At 45.1% G+C, this 22,125-nt stretch overlaps 1 protein-coding gene across 4 annotated transcripts in view; it reads left to right on the top strand.

Moving 5' to 3' along the window:
• COL17A1 (collagen type XVII alpha 1 chain) overlaps nt 1-22,125 on the top strand; it is a 39,602-nt gene that overhangs the window by 14,331 nt on the left and 3,146 nt on the right. Inside the window, exons 12-52 of one of the 4 annotated variants that reach the window (XM_042019262.1) lie at nt 301-372; nt 722-787; nt 2,053-2,214; nt 2,581-2,670; nt 2,810-2,854; nt 3,445-3,594; nt 4,032-4,247; nt 4,543-4,581; nt 5,519-5,545; nt 6,030-6,056; nt 6,533-6,595; nt 6,772-6,876; nt 7,372-7,434; nt 7,830-7,865; nt 8,010-8,063; nt 8,449-8,484; nt 8,680-8,715; nt 9,090-9,152; nt 9,507-9,542; nt 9,895-9,966; nt 10,322-10,348; nt 11,011-11,046; nt 11,573-11,608; nt 11,838-11,918; nt 12,584-12,619; nt 13,325-13,405; nt 14,611-14,664; nt 14,786-14,827; nt 15,522-15,575; nt 15,730-15,789; nt 16,300-16,326; nt 16,414-16,452; nt 16,611-16,670; nt 17,045-17,092; nt 17,727-17,840; nt 18,099-18,236; nt 18,821-18,904; nt 19,577-19,705; nt 20,792-20,881; nt 21,410-21,523; nt 21,779-21,931. In XM_042019262.1, coding sequence (XP_041875196.1) covers nt 301-372; nt 722-787; nt 2,053-2,214; nt 2,581-2,670; nt 2,810-2,854; nt 3,445-3,594; nt 4,032-4,247; nt 4,543-4,581; nt 5,519-5,545; nt 6,030-6,056; nt 6,533-6,595; nt 6,772-6,876; nt 7,372-7,434; nt 7,830-7,865; nt 8,010-8,063; nt 8,449-8,484; nt 8,680-8,715; nt 9,090-9,152; nt 9,507-9,542; nt 9,895-9,966; nt 10,322-10,348; nt 11,011-11,046; nt 11,573-11,608; nt 11,838-11,918; nt 12,584-12,619; nt 13,325-13,405; nt 14,611-14,664; nt 14,786-14,827; nt 15,522-15,575; nt 15,730-15,789; nt 16,300-16,326; nt 16,414-16,452; nt 16,611-16,670; nt 17,045-17,092; nt 17,727-17,840; nt 18,099-18,236; nt 18,821-18,904; nt 19,577-19,705; nt 20,792-20,881; nt 21,410-21,523; nt 21,779-21,931 — 2,961 coding nt within the window. Of the gene's footprint in view, nt 1-300; nt 385-721; nt 788-2,052; nt 2,215-2,580; nt 2,671-2,809; nt 2,855-3,444; nt 3,595-4,031; nt 4,248-4,542; nt 4,582-5,518; nt 5,546-6,029; nt 6,057-6,532; nt 6,596-6,771; nt 6,877-7,371; nt 7,435-7,829; nt 7,866-8,009; nt 8,064-8,448; nt 8,485-8,679; nt 8,716-9,089; nt 9,153-9,506; nt 9,543-9,894; nt 9,967-10,321; nt 10,349-11,010; nt 11,047-11,572; nt 11,609-11,837; nt 11,919-12,583; nt 12,620-13,324; nt 13,406-14,610; nt 14,665-14,785; nt 14,828-15,521; nt 15,576-15,729; nt 15,790-16,299; nt 16,327-16,413; nt 16,453-16,610; nt 16,671-17,044; nt 17,093-17,726; nt 17,841-18,098; nt 18,237-18,820; nt 18,905-19,576; nt 19,706-20,791; nt 20,882-21,409; nt 21,524-21,778; nt 21,932-22,125 lie in introns of all 4 variants that reach the window. The other 3 variants (XM_042019261.1, XM_042019259.1, XM_042019258.1) reach the window with 3 other exon arrangements.

The raw sequence follows: 22,125 nt of genomic DNA, 5'->3' as shown, positions 1-22,125 counted from the left end.
AATGTCCATGCAGCTATGAGAGTGGCCTTGCAATGTAACTCGAGATAATGTTTTAAAATGGTCACCATTATGGTCCTGGGCCTACAATAGCAATACAGCAAAGTGATCGAAGTTACAAAACATTTTGTGAGGAAGATCTTTCTACAGAAATGCTTAGGCCCGTGATGCCTCCAGATAGCTGGTGAAATTTGTTGGGAGAGGTCATTATTACTGTATCATTGGTTTTGTTTGGATTTTAGCCGGAATGCCACTTACACTGCAGGACTCCTATAACCCTCATTGCAATGTTTTTCTTTGCAGTGTTTGGAGTTCAAAACAACCTGTCTCCAAGCTCTTCATCTGTGACCCAGAATGCTACAGCAGCCTCTGCAGGTCAGCAACAAAGTAAGCATAGAGAAAGTGTGAGGGTCACCAATGTGTGCTTCCTTCTTCCACCTTTTCTGCAGTGACTAGAAAGTTCTTCTTGACAGAGGCTCCCTCATCACCATCTTCTTGTGTGGCACAGTGTGGTATGAAGGGATATTGAGGAATATTTCCTCTGCTTTGCATGTGCAGGAGTAGCTCCCAGTGCTGATGCACTAGAGATTTGCTTGCTGGGGAAACCCTTGGTTGTTTGAGTTCTCCTAGGAACACTGAATGAGAAAAGATTTTCAAATGCTTTGGTGTGTGTAGATCCCTTGTTATCCTTCATCTCTGTCATTGCTGATTTTCTTCTTTGCAGCATATGGGATGAAGAACACTTCTCAGAGCAACACCATGGCAAGTACTGGTGTCTCTGCCTCAGCAGGTAAGTGTGTTATTCACAGATGTTCAGGCATGGCCTTGTATAAGAATATCATAATAAAAACAAGTTAGAGATTCAGCCCAGCTGAGTGACGCTCAAGTGCATAACTTGTCACTAGCCAAGTCTACCAGTACCTTTCTGAAAAGAAAGTGAGTCAGAAGCTAAGAATGAGCAAACGAACGGGTCTGATTCAGATCTCTGTAATAACTTGGATTCTTTAATTCTGAGCTATTTCTGCTCAGCAGGCAGGGAGCTGGATAGAAAAGCATGCATTAAATTGTACTTCATTTGAGGCCAAAACATTTGCAAGGTTGCTCTTAAAAATAATTTTTCAATAGTACCAGCTTCAACCACTCAAAAATGAAGGAATTGACTTATACATGGTCAGATTATGTTTTTTTAATGAGAGAAGCCCTTTGTCCTTGATCAGTTAGGATTCATTCTTTCCAGCTCTTTTCTGCAACTCTGAGAGTTATAAATTATACTTTTCTTTTCTGTGTGTGTAAAGTAAGCCAAGTTTGCTTTGTAATCCAAGGACTCCCAAAGACAAGGCTTAAAAATAGGTGTAAAGACCACAGAAGTTAGGATAACATTTCTAATAAAGGTTTATTCCAGGTTCCGCAAGAGTAATGGAATAATACCTTTCTGTTTATCTTGATTTTCAATATTGTGTCAATTTGTGTGCAAATTCATGCTTGTACACCATTCCAGACATACTTCATAATGCCTTGTGGCACAAGAGTGACCACAGTGATGGTTTTGACCCTTGTTTGGCCTGTGCCAAACCTCAGTAAACTGCAGTTCATTGTCTTCTAACCCTGCCTGGCTCCCAGGATATGGAGTGCTTTGTGCTTGACAGAGTAACTTGGCAGTGCTTGATGGGCTCCTCAGCTTGAGCTGTGGTGGCTCTGCTGACCCCTGAATTTCTCTCTCAGGTTGAGTTTCTTTGACTCCATAGTAGGTGTGAGGAGCAAAGAGGTCATTGAGCAAATCACTTCTACATGTGATTGAATTCCGGATGTTCTCCATTTCTGGCAGCAGTTGCTCCCCTGCTAGTGAAATGCACATCTCCAAAGAAACCTAATGACATGCACAGCTCTCCTGTTACCTTTAGTGACCAGTGTGTCTCTTACAGGGTGCTTATGGTAGTGGCAACTCCAATCACAATGTGACCACCTGTTTTTATGAACAAAAGTGATGTGGCTTGTAGTTATGGACTCAATGGCTCACACTCATCTCCTCTTTACTGGCTTTTACCAATACTCCAGGAGGAACTGTTTTGAGCTCCCAAGGAGATGACATTCTGCGCAAAGACTGCAAGTTCGTGCTGCTGGAGAAGGAGAAGGCACCAGCAAAGGAGATGGAACTCTTGGTCATGACAAAGGACAGTGGCAAAGTCTTTAGTGCCTCTAACACTGGGCTTAATGGAGGTAACTTCCTTTTTTCAGGACATGTGGTTATTCTGAGGGCAGAGAAGTGGAGACCGATCATAAGGGAAGTTCAGCGTTCAGGACACTATACCTGACTTGTACATCATACAAGAACCTCTGGAAGGCAGGCAGCTTTTAACCATGCCAGCTGAAATCTAGCTCTGGCTTTTGCATTTGAAGCTCCAGAGTGTTCCTTGGGATATTTCACAAAGCTCAGGAGCTTTGAGAGCAAAAAACCTTGATCTGGTTTAAACAGGCAGAGCTATTGTGTCTTCCCAATAAAAATATGCCTTTTACCAATGAAAGAAGATAGGGCCGGTTGAACTTCTGGTGTAACATTTTTAATTTTATTTGGTTCCTGCTCAGGGTCTTTTGTAGAAGACACCTTGAAGAAAGAGAAGCAGGGATTTTCCTCCTCTTATGCTACAGATACTGGCCTAAAATCAGATGCAAATGGTAAGAGTTTGTTCCTGTGGAAATGCAACAGAACTTTTTCCTTCTGCCTCCATTACTACCTTTCCATTTCAAGCCCCCACTCTAAATTTTATTATGCACAGAAAGACTGATAAAACCTCTTTTACTGTTGTTAAAACAGGAGGGCTGAAATCCATGCCAAAAAGGGACAAAGAAACTTATGCAGGTAAGTGATGCAACACAGTCTTTCATTGGAAGAATCACCAAAGCACGATATACAAAAAAAGCAATCATTCTTGAGGGACATGAGTGATCTCTGTGCAGTGAATCAGGGGGAGGGAATGTTCAGGAGGCTACCAGAGAAATTAGTACCAGTGATTTAATTGTAGAGGAGTGGGTAGCTGGGATATTTTTTTATGGCTAGAGAAAATCAGATAGCTGACAGTCCAGCTACATCCTGCTACTGGGACAGATTTTTGCGGAAGAGAGGGCTCAGACAGACCATGCTGGCTATTGCTGTCATTTATGGCTCAGATCTGTAGAAAAAAATTACCCCTATGGGATCATGTTTTCCAGCTGTTATTTTAAAATGCGCTGAATGTTTTCGTCCCCTGTTGGAAATTCCTTTGGAAATACTGTTCCTATCTTCCACAGGGACTAGAATTACACTCACTATGTGCGCAGAGTGGTGTAAAGATTTTTTCCATAGCCCTTTGTATAATGGATCAGACCTTGGTGTCCTTCTTGTTAGAGATTCTGAACACTGAAGTCAAGGAACTTTTCATTAACCAGGAGACTGCTCCTTCCCTCTTGCAGAAATACGAGGTGGTGATGCAGGGGGTGCCATTGGATCAGCACCATCCTGGTGTCCCTGTGGTTCCTGCTGTAGCTGGTGGAAATGGCTCCTGGGTTTGCTTCTAGCATGGTTGTTTCTCCTCGGCTTGCTTTTTGGACTCATTGCTCTGGGTAAGAAATAACTAAGGAAAAAAATGTTGAATGGGATAGAAGGACAGAGCGTTTAAGCTGGCAATGAGCCCAAGCACCAGAGATACCAAGCCACAGAACTGAGGAGAACATTCAGCTTGGTGGTAACTGCCACTAAAATATTACAAATGGACAGAAGGAATGGATAAGGAACACAATCTTTGGTAAGGAGTTACATAGTCTTGGGGTGAGCAGGATAGGAAAGTTCCTGAGATCTTACTGCTCTGAGACTGACAGATTCCAAAGTTGTCATTTAAACTCCAGATATCCCTGCTGGAAAAGAAAAGATAGAAAGAATTCTGCAAAACTCAGTGGCCATAGCTACCTGACAGTGTTGGCATGTCCCTGTGATAGCACAAGGTATTTCAGGCATGCATATCTAGCAGCATGTTCCCTAGCATTTTCCTTTAACCTTCCAGCGGAAGAAGTGAGAAAGCTGAAATCTCGTGTGGAAGACCTGGAAAAAATCAATGGTGGCCTCCTGGCAATTAACCAAGGGAATTCAAAAATAGAAAAGGATGTTTCAAGAGTAGACTTTCTTCATGGTATCTCACCCTCTTCGACCTTCCCATATGAAAATGAAGAGTCAGTCTGGTTGATGGTGAAGAGCAGACTGAATAAGGAAATAGAACGAGGTGAGCAGAGTCAAAAAATGAACCCTTACCTTATTTCTCCTGCTACTTTTGGTAGCAAGGGAAAGGTGATTTACTTCTGTTTAGCAGATGATGGAAAGAGATTAACAACAGAGGAGACTACATTCTCCCATCTTTAGAGATTTCATGTATTTGTGAAAACAAATTTACTGAGGAAACTCACAAAACCATACTGTGCTGCCTGTAGCCTTAAATCCAAATAGATGGATCCTTGTTTTTGAAATGAGTAGCTGTATTGTATAATGCACCCTAACAGCCCTTTCACTTCCTGTTACAGGCTACTTCCGAGGGGAGAGAGGAGAACGTGGTGAGAAAGGTACAGCCATATAGTCCTTCTCTTGCCCTGTCCAATTCCTTGGCTCTGGCAATGCACAATTTTGGGGCGGTTGTTGCTTCAAGGGACAGTTAGTGGTGAGAAAGATGAAAATGGTTTTTATTTGAACAAAAAGAATCTTAGAATTGTTTAGGTTGGAAAAGTCCTTGAAGATCATGGAGTCTAACCATAAACATAACACTGCCATGTCCATCACTAAACCACCTCCCTAAGGCCCACATCTATGTGTCTTTTCAGTGCCTCCAGGGACAGTGACTTAACCTCTTCCCTGGGCAGCCGTGCCAATGCACCATAACCCTTCTGGTGAAGAAATTTTTCCTAATATCCAATCTAAACCTCCCTGGTGAAGCTTGAGGCCATTTCCTCTTGTCCTATCGCTTGTTACTTGGGAGAAGTAGCTGACTCCCAGCTCACTACCTTCCTTTCAGGCAGTTGTAGTGAGCAATAAGGTCACCCCTTAGTCTCCTCTTTTTTAGGCTAAACACCCCCAGCTCCCTCAGCCACTCCTCACAGGACTTGTGCTCTAGACCCTTCCCCAGCTCTGTTGCCCCTCTCTGGACACACTCTAGCACCTTAAGACCTTCTTGTAGTGAGGGGCCAGAACTGGACACAACACTCGAGGTGCAGTCTCACCAGTGCTGAGTGCAGGAGGATAGTCACTGTCCTGCTCCTGCCAGTTTGCCATGTAAACTGTGGAGACCCTGATCCCATGCAGAACAATACAGGAGGCCAAATCTTGCATTGTGCCAGTCTGAAAGGCCAGGTTGGGTCCGATCCTGTACTATTCAAGTGTAAAGTGTCCTATTTTGGCTGTAACTCCTTCATGTTTCATTGGAGGTGGGAAAGCAACTAGAAGAAAAAATGAATGAGTAATCATAGGATGTCTCTTGATTCAACTTTTTTTTTCCACTTTCCTCAGGTGACATGGGAATACAAGGTCCCAAAGGTGAGTCTGAAGTTACCTGATTTCTCAGGTAGATTGGCAGCCTGTCATAGGACCTGGGTAGAAAATGGTTTTTTGTTACTCCAGTATTTAGAGAAGCTGATGCTAGTTATCTGTTAGTTCAGATATTGTTGTGAAGTTTGGGGTTTTTTTCTTGTTTTCTGGTCAAAGAAAATTTTAGAGTTCATAGTAGAAGAGATAACAGATCTCACTTTGAATCTGGGAGCTCCTTTCACCTGGATGAAAGTCATTCCTGAAGCCAGGCTCTACCTGGTTTAATCAGAGGGTGCTTCAGTGCACAGAGGGTTTTGTATGGTGTGAATGACTCAATTTTTTGCATAAATACAAGGGAGACAATTGCTGGAGACACTAGAACTTGTAAATATTCCAGGAACATAAACTCTTTTTTGTGGGGGTGAGGGTTAGCCAAAGTGACTAAAAGGGAAGACTTATTCCCCACTGACTGTCTCTTTGTTTCTGTCTACAGGTGACCGAGGACTTCCTGGTGTCCCAGGTGGGCTATAGTTCAATTCCTCTTTGAGAGAGGACATTCAGTGACATTACTGTAGGCAAGAACAAGTTTTGTACCATAAACTTAGCTCAAGGTGGCTCTCTAAAGAGTCAATATTTAGCATAGACTGAGTCACTTGATTATTACCTTGGTGCTGAGCTACAGACACAGCTCAGAGACTTGGTTACAAGTGAAGCCTTGGACAGACTTCCTCTTAGCTGAACATACTGAATTTGGGGTTGTGAAGATCCCAGTCTACCACTGGAAGACTCCTGGAGCTGCATAAATAATTGGTCCAGCTTTCTTGTGCTTTTATATGTATTGTGTTCTTCTAAAGAGACCAAGGACCCACCTTATGAGTAATATATTTTTTACCCCATAGAATTAACCTCTCCAGGCTTCAGGTTCCCCTAACTTGCATGTTATTGTTTTATGGTACACAGTTGAGAACTCTGAACATTTACTGTGTTTTCTTCCAGGCATTCCTGGTCCAATTGGGCATGCAGGACCAGAAGGACCAAAAGGACAGAAGGGCAGCATGGGTGAGCATCTCTGTCAGTGCTGTGAGTCTTTCACAAGTGGCTGACATATGGCATGGGAATACAGACACCTGGCTGGTGTGATCATTGCCTTCCCCAGTGGAGGGGGCCATGGATCCTTTTGCCCAAGGCCTCTCTCCCTCAGACACCTGTTTTTTCAAGGCATTTATTTCCTGTAGGTGAGCCTGGCATGGAAGGTCCCATGGGACAAAGAGGTCGAGAAGGGCTACCAGGGCCTCGAGGGGAGCCAGGACCACCTGGGTTTGGAGAAAAAGGAGACAGAGGTAGGAACCAGGTGTCTTCTTGTTGGATAAAACAGAGATGGTCAAAAGCTAGAGTTTGGTCACAATTATTAAAACACCTCAGTGATAGAATTTGATTTCACTATTCAAATCCAGATTTCATGTCTAGACATCCCCCAGAACAGATTGATATGGCCTAAAGGATGTTTTTTGCCAGACTTATAATGGGTAAATAAGGGTTGCTTTGGTTTCCCAGGTCTCACAGTCAAGTTTGAGTTTGACAGAACCAAAGTCACTTTACTATCAAGGTCATCTTCTTCCCTGTTATCCAAATCATCAAAGCTGGGGGATTTGTCTTGCTAAAGCCCAGTGAGGTCATATATTTTTCTTGGACAATGCATACGTATTTGGGTGTTTTGAACTGACCAGCAGATTATTCATGACACTTGCCAGAAAAAGAGTAACTGTAGATGGGATAATGTGAAAATGGGATCACAGCTGTATTCTACAGTGTCTATTCATGCTCTTATTTTGCAGGTGCTGTTGGTGAGCCAGGTCCTCCAGGGCCACCAGGACCCCCAGGTTCTGCTGGCCTAAAAGGTAAATGTGAAGATGGAGAGAGAGAACCTAGCAGAGAGGTTGGGAGTAAATGAGCATCCCAGCTGTCCTGCTTCACTTGTGTTACTCTGCACTAACCAGAAAAGTGAACTAATGGTCTGAAGCACAGATCCCAGCATCTCAGCCAAGATGGACGGCTTGGGTCTCTTTACTTTACTTTACTAGTGGAAAACATTTCCTCAATGTCACAAGGACTAAGTTCTGCAAATTTGTTGTCCTGGTTTTGAGGATGCCAGTAATGCAAATTCTTCTCGTGGCTGGGGAAATTCCAATCCATTAAACACCTGTTGGGTTGTGGATGCTGTTGAGCAAACTGAAAGCGATTTGTTCATTTTCTGCTTGTGGTGTTACTAAAAGGAAATCCATGTTCCTTACAGGTCTGATGGGTTCTCCAGGCCCACAAGGTCCTCCAGGTGAGTGCTGCATTCCTTTGCTCTGGCATCTAGAGACTGGGGAGAACAAAAACAGAGTGACAGCTTCTCATATTTTTTTCTGCATCAGTGGTGCACTGTGTTGAGTGGGATGAATAAAAACCCCCCCATCTCATTTTTCTGCAGGTCCTCCTGGCCTACAAGGATTTAGAGGTGAAGCAGGACTCCCAGGTGCTAAAGGTAACTTTCTCCTCCCCCTGGCAGTTACAGCAGCATTAGCTGAGGTGCTTTTCTGCCATTTCTCTGAGCAGCAGATGTGGTCTGACCATGTCAGATTTTGATTCTGTGGGCAAAGAAAAGCGTAAGACGGAGGAAAGGTGAGGCAAAACAAAACTTAGTCAGTAATTGCAAGCAAATATTGAGAAATGCGTGAGACGTAGAGGTAATAGAGCAGTCTAAGAGAGGAAAAACAGTGGGATGGATGGAGCTGTGTTAAATAATTTCCTGTTTGAGTTTGTCTGGTAACAGAGAATCTGTATTTCCTATATGATTTTTCTTGATGCATTAGATGCCTTTCCCTTATGACTTGTTATTACTATTGTTCAATCATCCATGTATCTTTCAGGTGAAAAAGGAGCCAGTGGACCCCCTGGACCCAAAGGTATTTTGCTCAATTAGGTATCTTTTGTGGTTATTTTCTTTAGATTCCTTTAGTTATGGATACTATCCATGGGTTTTACCCCAATCCTTGGCTTTTTCTTCTATGCTCTTGTCAGAAAGCAAACTTTATTTTCTCTGGTGGAAACATTTTACAATGAAGCAATCTCACAGAATCCTTCCCCTTTTTGTACCACAGGTGATCAGGGTGAGAAGGGTTCTCGTGGATTGACAGGTCAGTGGATTGAAATACTGGAGTAGCAGCCTACCTAATAAAAGTATAGCCCAGCCAATCTCAGTTAGCTTTCTGAAACATTAAAATTATGTTAGTGGTTATAGGAGTTTTATTTTTGCACCAAAATTATAAACAAATAGGTCCCATTCTTGATTCCAGTAATCCTGGTAAGAATCTTTGTATTTAGCTCTAGGAAAATCTTCTCTCACATGCCCTGTATTCATGTCACTTGAGCATTCTCATGCCCAGAGACAGTCGTGAATCATGAGGCCTGAATATCCTGTCAGTGCTGGTTTTCAGTTGCAAAGCAGCAGTTACTGCGGACAGCATTGTCCAAGAGTTGTTTGATTAATTTCTGTACTATTTTGCTACAGGTGAACAAGGGTCAAGAGGAATACCTGGACCTCCAGGAGAGCCAGGGGCTAAAGGACCTGTAGGTGGGTACCAGAAAGCAGCTGTATTTATATGTGAGGCAATGTCAGTGCCACCAGATTGTGTTTCTGTGAGCACAGACAAGGAAACAACTTCCATGGAAGTGGAATCATGCTGGTTGTGATCCTAGGTTTTTCCTTTGGACACGTATGATTAGTCTGTACACTCAGAAAAAATGTCCTACAGTTAAATTTTGAGTGAATGCTTCCTGGATCTTCAGTAACTGCAGCCAAGATTTCTTTCAGATGCAATGTGATGAAAAGCCACTCTTTGGTTTAGGGCTGTGCTCCACTTAGGAGGAGGACAGGACAAGTGTGGTACTGTTTCAGGAGTCCCTGACAATCTCTTTCTTTGGGCAGGACAAGCTGGTCGTGATGGACAGCCAGGTGAAAAAGGTAAGGGCTTCCTTTGAGTGCAGGTACTTTCTGACTTGGCAAGAGGTTGATTTGTAAAAGTGGTGGGAGAAAGATGGCAGCAGATTCATGTTCTGGGATCTTGCTGTCTCAGAACTGTAGAGTCACCATGTAAGCATGGAAGAGACATACAGTGGCTGTAAACTTGTGACAGTGTTGCCTCTCTACAGAGCTCTTCTGTCATTGATGTTCCCTTCCCAGACACTGATGCTGGAGATGGCCAGTTGGCTGAGAGTACAATAGGCAGAAAGTGCTGCAGGACAGCCAAGCTTGAATGGATTGGTAGATTGTACGTCAGTGACTTCTGCCTTGTAAATGGTGATTCTGTCCCTAGGTGAACCAGGTCTTATGGGAATGCCAGGTGCCAGAGGCCCTCCAGGACCCACTGGAGATGCCGGAGAGCCAGGTAAAAGCATACAGAGAACAAAAATGCTTTTTGCTCCATCAGGAACACAGATGTATTTGTCAATTTCTGGTCTTAATTTGAATTTAAGTCTGGCAGAGGATTTCTGTATTCTTAAGGTGGTGATGAAAGGAAAATACTCAGACAATCGAGATCCTTCCTTTATGATCCCAAAACTGCCCACAGTGCAAACATCAGTTGCTATGAGCTGATTCACATACCAGTTGCTATGCCAGTTTCCACCACTTGTGAATTGTGTGCTATAATTTCACATAAATGTAATCTTTTTCTCCCTGTCTATCCTTTTCCCACATGAAATTTTTTAGACATCTTAAGAGTTTTTGCCTTTTTCTGACAGGTCTTACAGGACCCCAAGGACCACCAGGTAGGCTTTTCCACCATATTCCAATTTAACAATGACATACTTTGATATGGGCTCAAAAAACCCTTGTAATTTTCCTTCTGTGCTGCTCAGGGCTTCCAAAGTGATATCCCAAAGTTTCTGCATCTCCTTTGGCTTTTGAGAGAGGTTTTGTGCTTGATGTGTAATTTTTGAGCAATGCAGGGCTTTTGAGTGTTGAAATTTTGCCTTTTTCCAAAACATAGCGTTTCAGTTCCCTGTGCATCACTGAGAAGTCCTAAGCGGCAGCAGAAACAGAAGGGAGAGGATGTAGCAATAGAGATGGACAGAGGATGTGACATCTGTAAGCAGAGGTGGTTTGGGGGGGCAGTTCATCAGGGAATTCATCCAGGAGCCTCAGGACAGGTAGCAGTACCTAAAAGAAGCTACAGGTAAATCTATGAAGCAGTCTCATCATCCAGGGAGCAGTGGAACCAGGGAAGCCCAGGGACACTACCAGCTCAGTCTGTTCCTCCACATGCTTATAAAGTCATCAGGGACCTGCTTATAAAGGCTGAAAGCTGGGGTCTTCAGTAGGGAGCTCCTTCTATAAACCCACAAGTGAAACTCAGCTGGGGCATCTGAAAAACATACAGCAAACAATATTTGCACTAACCATTTTAAATTGTTTATCTACCTCATATCAGGAATTCCAGGCAACCCAGGCCGACCAGGGGCTAAAGGTGAGTTTTGTTTCTTCCCTAATGCTCATTTTCTCTCTAAGGATTTCATTTTGGCGAGGAGTAGCTGCTCCACTGACCAGTCCCTGGATCAACAGTGGCATCTAGTGGCTTTGGGAAGGGAAGGTTTGAGAAGCACGGTAGCCAAAGCTTCCCTGAATGTATAAGGGGGGCAGTGAGGCCATCTGCCAGCTCTCCTCTGAGAAAACCTTTGGAGCCCGCTTCTGCCCTGAACACGAGTAAGATGTCTGGTGACTGCAGTGGAAGCCGTGTGCCTGCCTCGGATAAATCTAGGCTATTGCCTATGCTGGCAGATGTAGTGCTTGGAAAGCTGATCAGAGGGTATCTCTGGATTAGCACAGCTCTCTTGCTTCCCCTCGACCTTCTAGTGCTGTGACTTCTCAGACAAGACATCAAAGGCAGAGGAAACAGAAACTATATGCTTGATAATACAATGTTGTTGAGCTTATTATAGATCTTACCTGCCCCCGGAAAAAGAAGCTCAACTTTTGTCTCTTTGTTTTCCTAGGAGAACCTGGAGCTCCAGGAAAAGTCGTAAGTGCAGGTATGTAGTGCTGTGAGGGGTCACACTTCTGATTTAGGACGATTTTCTCTGGGTTTTTTTGTGCTTCTTCAATTCATCTTGACTGTGTGTCAGACCTGTACCTGGGCTCCCTGTGTCAGGAGAATATCTGTGCCAGAGATGTGGGATTCCTTAAGCATAGATTTGTTACACATTCACTGGAAGTGTGAATATAAGTGTCTGTGTGCAAGTCTATGTGTTTGTTTTTCAGAGGGTTCATCAACTATTACTCTGCCAGGCCCACCAGGTCCCCCAGGCCCACCTGGTCCCACTGGTCCCCCAGGTGTTCCAGGTGAGTACTGATGGGTACAAAGTAGTGATACATCAAATCCAGGGACTAGAATCAAGCTCTTTGGCTGCTCAGGAAGGCAGGCTTGTGTCTAATCCCTTTCCCAGCACTGTTGCTGAAATCAGGAAGTGCTTGTTTTCCAGTCTCAACTTTGAGCTCAAGGCAGCAGAACTCCCACTCAAGCATCTGTAAATCTTTCTCACACACACACTCTGGCTGTGCATGAGCTTGGGCCTCAGACTCCTCTGTCCCAATCAGACACTGCCCTCCAGCATGCTGGTGTCAGGCAGCAGAGTTCCTGAGCCCTGGTTCTCATGGCACTTCTGTGCCTGGAGCTACTCCTGGAGCTGGTTTGGCAGAGCCAGTCTCAGTTTCCAAAAGAGAATGCAAGAGGCCTATTGCATTCCTTTTCTGTTGTGGTCAGTGGCATTCTGGTTATTTCCCCAGTCCAAGAGGCACCAAGCATTTTAATTGCCAGATGATGGAAATTCAAGTAATACATGGGGCATTGATGAATTCATAGCCCACAGCAATTCCATTTAGTTGTGTAGAAAAATACATTATTTGATAGTCTCAGTTCTTATAAAAGTCCTATTGATTCCTTTGTGCTATTGTAAAATACAACCAGTAAAATCTAATGAAATTTGGTTTTTTTCCTTTGAAACTAGGTCCTGTTGGACCAGCTGGTCTCCCTGGACAGCAAGGTACCATTTTCCTTCAGCTTTGATTATGCTTCTTAAGAGAAAGGAATTCATTAGTTTTCCTTTGTTTCTAATTCTCTAAGCCCTTGGCACATTCCCTCTCCCTTTTGTTCTCAGATTTCTTCTTTCAGTTCATTTTGTTGCATTATTTGGCTTAATTAATCTTGTAAAGAATTTCTATCTTTTTTGTTTTGTTTTGTTTTCCCAGAGGAAGAAGGGGGGGTGGTAAGAGGGTGATAAGAGCCAGTGTAATGTGGATACTGCAAATGTCTTTTTTTTCTTATGCTATTTTTCCTGAGGGCTGGTATTTCTAAGGCACTTCTTAAGTGCAGTTACCTTTCTGTGATAGGGGACATAGCCCAGCTGGATACCTCCTGCCATTTTGAAAGGCAGGAGAACAAACTAGAGCCAAATTGGGATTAATGTCACTGTGAAAGCACTACCAGTTGGGCAGACATCTGTTTGGAAGGGCCTGAACAGAGCTGACCCCTAAGAACCTTCATTAGCTGGTTTTCTATGATCCTGTTAGAGCAAACTGGACAGTAATTTCCATATTTGAATGCAGTGTCCCTCAGATCTGGGGACTGAGTTCATGCTCCCAGTTCTCATAAGAAAGGTCCAAACCTCTTGTTGGAGTAGGTACAAAATGTCACCCTCTGTGTTACATAAATCCCTTTCTCTGTTGATTTTTTTTTTTCCTGGGAAAAGGTCCACGGGGTGAGAAAGGATCCCCAGGTGAAGCTGTGATAGAAACCATCAGAACAGAAGTCTCATCGTTAGCATCTCAAAGTGAGTGATGCTGCCTTTCCACTCCTTTGCTTGGAGATAGTTCAGAGCCTCAAGGCCTCCTCACAGCTACCAGGAGAGGCACCTAACTCTTTCTGCTCAGTGTGACATGGGGCAAGTGTCTGTGTGTGTGTGTGTGTGTGTGTTTGATGGTGTGTCTGCAAAGCCAGCTACCTCTTCAGCCCTCTGTGCATCCCAAAGTCCTTTCAGAAGGAGGCACATGGCATCAAGCCCATGTCACAGAGAGGGAAGCTGAGGAATGGTGACTGGTAAGCAGCCACTAACAGGGGAAATACTCACAGAGCTGAGAACTTTCAGCCACTGAGTTCACACAGGGCAGTTCCCTGTACAATGTGAACATGGAGCCATCTGTAAGAGAACCACTTTGAAAAGGCATGTTAATCTAACCAACAGGAATAATCTCTCTTCAAATTAAAGGATGAATTTACAGGGGAATAAATAAATTTTAAGATGAAAAAAATTTAACATTTTGTAAAATTTTTAAATATTAAGATGAAAATAAACAGAGCAGAACAGAATGGTTTAGGAACATCCCAAGAAAAGTGCTTGCTCTGTGCAACACTAGATGTGTGATGCACTTAGAGTCGGTATTCCTAGGATCTGGGACCTCTGCAAGTTTGCAGCAACATAGAAGAGGCCATAAAATTATAAATGATCCTTGCCTGATCACCATCTGAATGGGACCATGTAGATTCAGACCATGCTTCAGTACTATCCAATTCCTTGAGAGTCTTGGCTCTCAGCATCACTGAACTTTGAGTTTGTGCCTCAGCTTGGAGGTGAGGGTAGATCTCACAGTACAATTAAGATAACGCAGTGCACCTACTTGTTAAATAACGTCTGTGTTATGTTCTGCCCCGAAAACTTGCCTCTTTTAAAGAATCTTTTGTCTCCTTGAAAGTGCTTTCCCTCCTTTGAGTCCTTTTCTCTTTCTCACAACAACCATTGCTCTCCTCCATGTTTCCAATATGCTGCCATCCTGCTCAGCGCTGTATTTTGCTTTATGTCCTCACCAAACACATCTCTCCTCTCCCTCCTCTGCTTCATCTTTGGCTTAGGTCACCCAGGTCCTGTCTTAGTCCACCTTTGACTGTAAGAGCTTCTAACAGCAATATATGGACAGTTTCCATAGCAGCAGTAGTTCCATAGCAACAATTTTCCCTTGTTTGTGTTTCTCTTTTGCACAGTGCTGGGAGATTTGCAAGGGCGAGCAGGACCACCAGGTCCCCCTGGACCACCAGGTATGTAACATACCGAGCTCAGTACCTAAGCCGGGGGATTCTCACACAACATGGCACATTTCTGGGTCATGCAGTATGCTGAGTAAATATTCTCTAATACTCCTGTTTCTTTTGTCATCAGGTGAATCTGTGCAAGGACCCCCTGGACTTCGTGGTCCCCCAGGTAAGAGCTTGTTCCTCTGAAACCAAATTGGAAAGTGATAGGTTTTTTCCAAGGCCTAGGGCTGGAAGCAGAATGTTACATAATGGGTTCATATCAACACAATTTCACTGCAGCAAGATGCTGCCCAGCAAAGGACATTTACTTTGGCAGAGGTTTCTAGCCAGAGTATTAATTAGTAAAAGCCATATCTTTTGGGAAGACACTCGAAGTTTTCAAGTTGCCAAAGGAAGTAACTGCAATCAATTCCATATTTACTTCTTACTTGTCCAGCCTTAACTTTCAACTGCAGACAGATAGGGAGGTTCTTATCATGAGAAACATATCCCCATGTGCCATCCTGTAACACAGACTTCCCTTTTGCAGCCAGGACAGGGAAGCTGTGGGAGCACATGTGACAGGAGCAGAACCCCATTCCTTGCTCTCTGCTCAGTAGGAAACGGGAGCAGGTTGGGTGTGTGACGGGATAGGCCCCCAGTACCACAGAGTAAGGAATTTCTCTGTCCTTTTCTGCTGCAGTGGAAAATGATAGTGAAAAGTAACTATCAGGGATAGATGTGTGAAGAAAACGGTGGTAAGAGCCTACATTGGGAAATACGCTAAGGCTGTGGCTGGAGATGTCGCAGCTCTTACGTGCACTTCCTTACGTTGCTGAGGTTCATCCTTCCTGAAGCCTTTCTGTGTCCCTTTTGCCTAGGAGAAGGATTGCCAGGACCTCCGGGCCCACCAGGATCATCCATGTCCACCTCAGGTAGGTTCTTGGCACTCATTCCCTCACCTGGTCCTAGGAATGTTTGGTTGGGGCTCCAGAGAGCACATACATGACTAGGACCAAGTGGAGCCAGAGAAACCGTGTGTCATGTTCTGTTGGATGTCATGAAGAAATCTCTTTGTTTGAATTGCAGAAGCATTCTTCACAGGCCCACCAGGTCCACCAGGACCACCAGGCCCGAAGGGAGACCAAGGTGGGTATATCCTGTTGCCTCACCAAAGTGCTAGAGGTCTCTCAGCACCTTAGACTGAAAAGAAGGAAGGGCTTAGGAGCATAAAGTTCTGCCTTTCTCTGTCTGTAAGAAAGGTAGCACAGTTGTCGTTAAGTAGGGCTCCTGTCTGCTATAAAACAAGTCAGTCTTTATCAAAGACATTTGTTAGTCTCCAGTACTGGTGTCAAGGCAGTCATTGTATTCAGATCTGAACTTTGCAAGCCCATTAGACTCAAGAATATTCAGAGCTTCAGATTTGCTGTTGAAGGGGGCAGCCTTTTTGCAAAATGCACTGTGGACTAAGTCTGCACTGAGGTGGCCCTGTGAAGTGTAGCTCAGCTCTCAGCTGGCAGGGAAGCATGGACCTGCTCCCTTTACCCATTGCTCCCCTACAAATTGAAGGCCAAGATGATATGCTGCAGTGTGGGCTGGGATGTTGCTGATGAGAATAAAGCAAATCCTAACACCATTCCTCTGCTCCCCTGTTCACAGGTGAACGAGGTCCACGGGGATTCACAGGTAAGGAGGCTTCCAGTAGATATCAGTGGGTTTCAGGGTAGTTTGCCTGGGTATATGACTGCTCCTCCATTTCTGTGTCTCATGCAGGAGAACCGGGTAATCCTGGCATTTCAGCATTCTCCCACGGTCAGTCTGTGCCCCCTTTCCTCCTTTGAATTCATCGTCCCTAGGCTGAAATCAGGGGCCAAAATCCTGCTCTGTTCAGTCTAACTTAATTTTAGTGGAGCCAGGATTTTGTCCACATACTTTATTCCTATAAATCTCTGACTGTCTTTCTGCAACAGCAGGTGAAAGAGTCACCATACAAGGACCCCCAGGCCCACCAGGCCCGCCTGGACCAAAAGGTGAAGTTAAAAATCATCTTTATTTCTTTGGGGATGGCCTCACACATCCAAGCATGGTTGAGACTAAAGGATGGAACAACGCGGTCCTTTTGGAACTAGTGCTGTGCTCACCCCTGCCTTTTCAGGCAAAGCAGAATTCAGGCTCACAGAATTGCTGTGAGCACAAGGCGCTTGACCAGGTCACAGAAGGCTCAGGAGGGCTGCCATGGCCTCTTCCTTATGCTCTTTCCCGACAAGCTGGCACTTCAAGACAGTCATTGCAAGGGCTGGTAGTTGCTTCTCTGATGACATGTAGCTCAACTGCTTCACATGACCAAGTATGCAACATGCAGTCATACCCGTTACAACTGTCTGACTCCCTCACTCTTTTCCAGGTGATGCAGGTGTCCCAGGCGCACCTGGCATCCCAGGAGCATCTCGAGGTAAGAGGCCAGACCGTAATTGCTCTTAACAAGGAATGCTGATATCCTGGTGGAGACTTTGAAAAAGGTCGTTTGACTTTTGCCGGTGTGTGTCCCAACCTAATGCTGATGGGATTTGTGTTCAAAACCTCTTTTTACGCAGCTTGCCTTAAATCAGAAAATTTAAGAAATTACAGTTTTCTTTTTCCAGCTTACTGGGAATCCTTTAAGCCAGAGTTTTGCCTCTGTGTAAACAGGTTCTTGAACTGGTGCTGCCCAGGCTGACTGGGATTGGGAGCAGCAGGGCAGTGAGGTTAGACTAATGAGTTTGTGCTATGATCTCCATCTGTATTCTGCACAGCACTGCACTCTAGTGCACAAACCCACCAGGTCTGCCTGTACAAAGCCAGGAATGTCTTTGGACTCAGCCCTGCACAAGCTGAATTATAAGATGCTGAATTAATTGAAGACATTATACTGCCAAGTAGCTCATGCTCAGACTGTATTTAAAGATGCAGGGGAAGCCCCTCCATATTCCATTTCCAAAGGTCTTTCCAGACCTGTGGGAAGGGCTTAAAGCAAGTACACTTTACTATCACTTGGTCTAATGCAACTGTGCCAAAAACATTCCTTCTTCTTACAATGCTTTCTGTAGGTGGATCCAGACAAATTCAGGGACCCCCAGGACCTCCTGGGCCACCCGGTCCTCCCGGCCCAAGTGGAGGTTCATCTCAAGAGATTCAGCAGTATATCACTGACTACCTGAAGAGTGAGTATAATGAAATTTTTGCTGTGGGTCAGAAGTTGCATGCCTATCTCTCTTTTGCTCCCTAAGCCCTTGTCCCTCTTCTTTTAGAAACAGCAGCTCTGCTACTATGGGCTTATTTCTGCTGAATACTGTAAAGTGCTGTTGCCCACTGCAGAACTGTCCTTCTGTTGTCGTGTTCTTTGTCAGTGGAAGAGTGTCTGTGGATATGGTCAGTCTTCCCTCTTAGTGATGTGGGCATATCTTGGACTTTCTATGTAGGTGACAACGTCAGACATTATTTGACTGGTGCCCAAGGCCCACCAGGCCCTCCAGGCCCACCTGGACTTATCACCACTGCAGATGGGGTGACCTTGGATTATGCAGAGCTGGCTACCCGTGTCATGAGCTATATGACAAGTAAGCACCATGTTTGTAAACTCTGTACTGAGTCAGGCCCTCAGCTGAGCTTTTGAAGCACCTAGGAGGTGAGAATGAGAGGAGAAACAAGTCATTAAATAGCAGCACCCCAGCCAGGTTATTCATCTTCAGCAGTCTAGGCCCAGGACTCCACACAGCTGAGGTGTCCTCTGAGCCTTGTCCTATTTTAATGGGTAGATTAACTAGCAGTTGCTGCTGTTTAAAAAGTCTCATACTAAACATTTGCTGTTAGACCCTTTAACACCACCATGACCCAAACAGAGGTGGCTTTATTTAGTATATGTGGTCTTAAGTATTCTGGGGTTGTCTTGTGTGCTTGGGGCCCTCCTAAAGTAGATGAAATTCCCAAAGCTTTTGGAAGTAGCCTGGAATCTCAACCAGAAATGCACAGAGCACACAGCTGTGGAGATGACCAGGATGTGTGAGATAGCAGCTGTTCCATAGTTGGGGGCATGTGAAGGCCATGCTACCAGTTAATTAATTCATCTTTTCTTTGTCCCTTCCTGACCCCTCCTTACCTTTTGTGTTACCCTGCCTGATGTAAAACCTTTTCATTCCCACAGGCTCTTCAGGTCGCTATGAGTCATTTTCTAGCTCAGTATCAACTACATCCATTTTGTACCAAGAACTTCTGGATCTGCTGCAGAGTGAGTGACCCTCAAGGGAAACACGGGATTGGGGCTTAATCATCTCATCATCCTGGAGATCTCTCTTTCCTTTCCAGTCTCCAGTCTGCAACTGGAGTTACCTGCAGCTGCTTCAGAGTGTTCTTCTTTCCAGCTCCCCCCATGCTCCCCCCATGGCCTTGCTATGTTGTTGTTCTTAAGGTGAGGGGGATCCCCAACTCTGCATTCTTTTCTACACACACTGTTACTGTGGGCTGACAGGTAAATCTCCAGGATGTCATTTGGCTGTCCCTGAAGGTGTTGATAATGCTGGCCAGCACTGTGCTCCAGATGGCTACTGAATTGCCACAAAGCTCAGCATGGTCTTTCCCAGCTGAGCTGGTTTTCATTCCCTTTACCCAAGAAGTTGTCCAGGGTGTCCTGAAAAAAACAGAGCACAAGGAATTAAGCAATCCAAATTCTCATCCTCCTCACACCCTTATTATAGGAGGTTCCCAGCCTTTTCACAAATGTTTCTGGCACTGTATACAGGACAATTCACTCAGAAAAGAGGGAGGAAAGGAGCTTTGCATCCATAGGTTTTGATGGTCTCCCTAGTGGTGGGGGCTCAGCTCATGGGCTGCAAACTCCTCACACTTGGTGTCTGTGCAGCAGCTGGGCAGCCTTAAAAGATGCATTTTTTTTCATTTCTAGGAGAAGAAATTCGTCAGTATCTCATTGGACCTCGGGGCCCACCGGGACCTCCTGGGCCAGGAGGAGATGGAATGTCTCTGTCACTGGATTATGATGAGCTGACCAGGAGGTTTATCAGCTACTTGTCAAGTAATGGTTTTATTAGTGTGTGTTTCCCTCTGTTCCTTTGGGAACTCAGCACAAAGCTCATGCTGTCAGTTGGTAGAAACTATTCCAGTGCTGACTGTGTGAATCCCTCTGTACAGAGACCTCCTCACAGGGACTGTGAGAGACTTGGAAGAGAACAAAGATACCCTGTAGCTAAGATACCATCCACAGACTAGTAATGAATCCTTTCTTTGTTAAAAATTGAGTTTAGGACTATAATTTCATCTCAGACATCTTAGAAGTCCCATCAACACCTTTAAGTGCCTTTCTAACCCTTATCTCTGTGGTCAGGATGTATCTCCCTGTGAAAGAGTTGGTCTGTGCCCACTTTGTGTCAAGGCAGCTCAGGCAACAAACTCTTAGAAGTTTAAAGTTAGTTGAAGTAAATTCCACATCTCTGCTTCATTTTCCCATCCGTAAAGGGGTGATATGGCATATAAGAACTGTTGGACAGAGAGGACTCTTTGAGCATCCCCCGTAGCAGTGCTAAAATGCTTAATCCTGGTAGCTGCAACTATCTGCTTAAAAACACAGCCTGGCCCATGCTCAGTTTCTCTGAACCGCTCTTTGTGCCCAGATCTCACTAGTGGACTGCTCCTAAGATGGAGGGAATTTCCAGGAGGAAACTGCAGTTTAATGGCAGCACCCCAATGGCTCAAGCTGCATTTTGTCATCAGGGACATTTCATTAAAGCAAATCACAAAGTGCAGAGTGTTGCCCCAGAGCTGCAGACACAGGGAGAGCAGCACATCCATCAGCCTGTGGGTCGCCACTGAGCTGCAAGTCCAGGGGTGCCCCCACCCCATCACGGGTTCATGAGGTGCAGAGCTTTTGCCAGGAATAGAGGCCTGCTGTCTGCCTGTCTGTGGGTGTCCTTGTGTTGGAATTGTCAGGGTAAACTCAAAAGTCCAGAACAAGGTTTGAGCTCTGGCTCCCTGTACAACCTGCTGATGGGAGCACTCCACTCTGCAGGAGCCCCTCCTGCATTGCCCATGAACAAGCCCTGCGGCTTGTGTGCTCACCCTGTAACAGCCTGTTCTGATAATGTGGATCTGTTTGATTTTGCAGATTCTGGGATGAGCATTGGACTCCCTGGACCACCTGGGCCTCCAGGGACACCTGGTGTATCTTACAGTGACCTGATAGCATACCTGCGAAGTAAGCCAACTTCTATACTCCCCTGCCATGGGGCTCTACATGCCCCCAGCATCTTTTTTACAGCCTTAGAATTTCCCTTTTTGGCCATCATCACAAGTAACCCTCTGATGGCCCTTTGTCCTTAGCAGCACTGCAGGCCTCTGCTGGCACCTGCACACTCCACAGGGGGCTGCAGCTGGATCACCATGCTCCTGTGAGGAGCAACAGCAGTGGGGCTGTCTTGGAGATGGGCATGAAGGAGCCCTTTGTTGTATCCAAACTCTGCAGCATAGAGGCATCATTTCTTATGCCACTCTTTAAAAGTATATTTAAAAAATAAGGACTTTACTGCCTTTGGAATCACCTGACTTTCCAATGTGACATCTACATGCAGGGAAGTGAGGTGCACCAGGAAGGCTGCACCCAAAGGTGCTGGAGAGAAAAAAAGCCTTATACTTGTCTGTATCTGGCATAACCTGTATTGTCAAGGAACATTCATCAGGGTTATGGTTGTTTGGGTGACTTATTTTCTTCCCTTGTGTCTTACAGACTCTGAATTCAGTGGTGTTGTTGGACCCCCTGGTCCTGCAGGGCCCCCGGGACCTCCAGGGATCCCTGGATCACCAGGCACCTCTCTTGAAGATGTCTCTGCCTACCTACAAAGTAAGCACTTGTGTTTCTCACAGCTGGCAGGGATATTCTGTTTGTAGATGCTGGAGGGACTGAGGCTGAGATTTAGCTTAGCAGGGATGTGACTGCCCACTGGGAACAAAGTCACTCTAAAGAAAAATATCTCATCAATGTAATCTGTAAAGGGGTGGAAGTCGGGATTGGAGCCTTTAAGCCTCCAAAATCCCCAGACACGCACAATTTTCTTGTCCTCTCACTGAAGGAAAGTAATTCTTCCTCTCTCTCAAGATGTTGGATACTCTTCCCTGTCTGGAGTCCGGGGCCCTCCTGGCCCTCCTGGCCCTCCAGGACCACCAGGCTTCTCTGGAACTGGCCTTCTGTCCTATGCTGACATCACCCACAGCGACGAGTTCAGGAGTGAGCTGATCCAGTACCTGAAGAGTAAGGGGACACCATCCATCCTCCCTGCACATATCCCAAGCCATACTTTGCCTTATGTAGATGACTGGCTCTGCCACAGCTGAGACATTCCTGTAGGAGCCTTCTGTGAACTGGGGCTACAGCAACACCTTCCCTCTGCAGCCAGGTCTGTGCAGGACTGTGCTGCACCCTGTAGGCTTTTCTCCTCTCAGTCC

The sequence above is a fragment of the Corvus kubaryi genome, unplaced genomic scaffold, assembly GCF_017639235.1.
Source record: "Corvus kubaryi isolate FWS band 111438036 unplaced genomic scaffold, C.kubaryi_AGA036_p1.0 138, whole genome shotgun sequence".
NCBI classification, from domain to species: Eukaryota; Metazoa; Chordata; class Aves; order Passeriformes; family Corvidae; genus Corvus; species Corvus kubaryi.
This window is presented reverse-complemented; position numbering and strand designations above follow the sequence as displayed.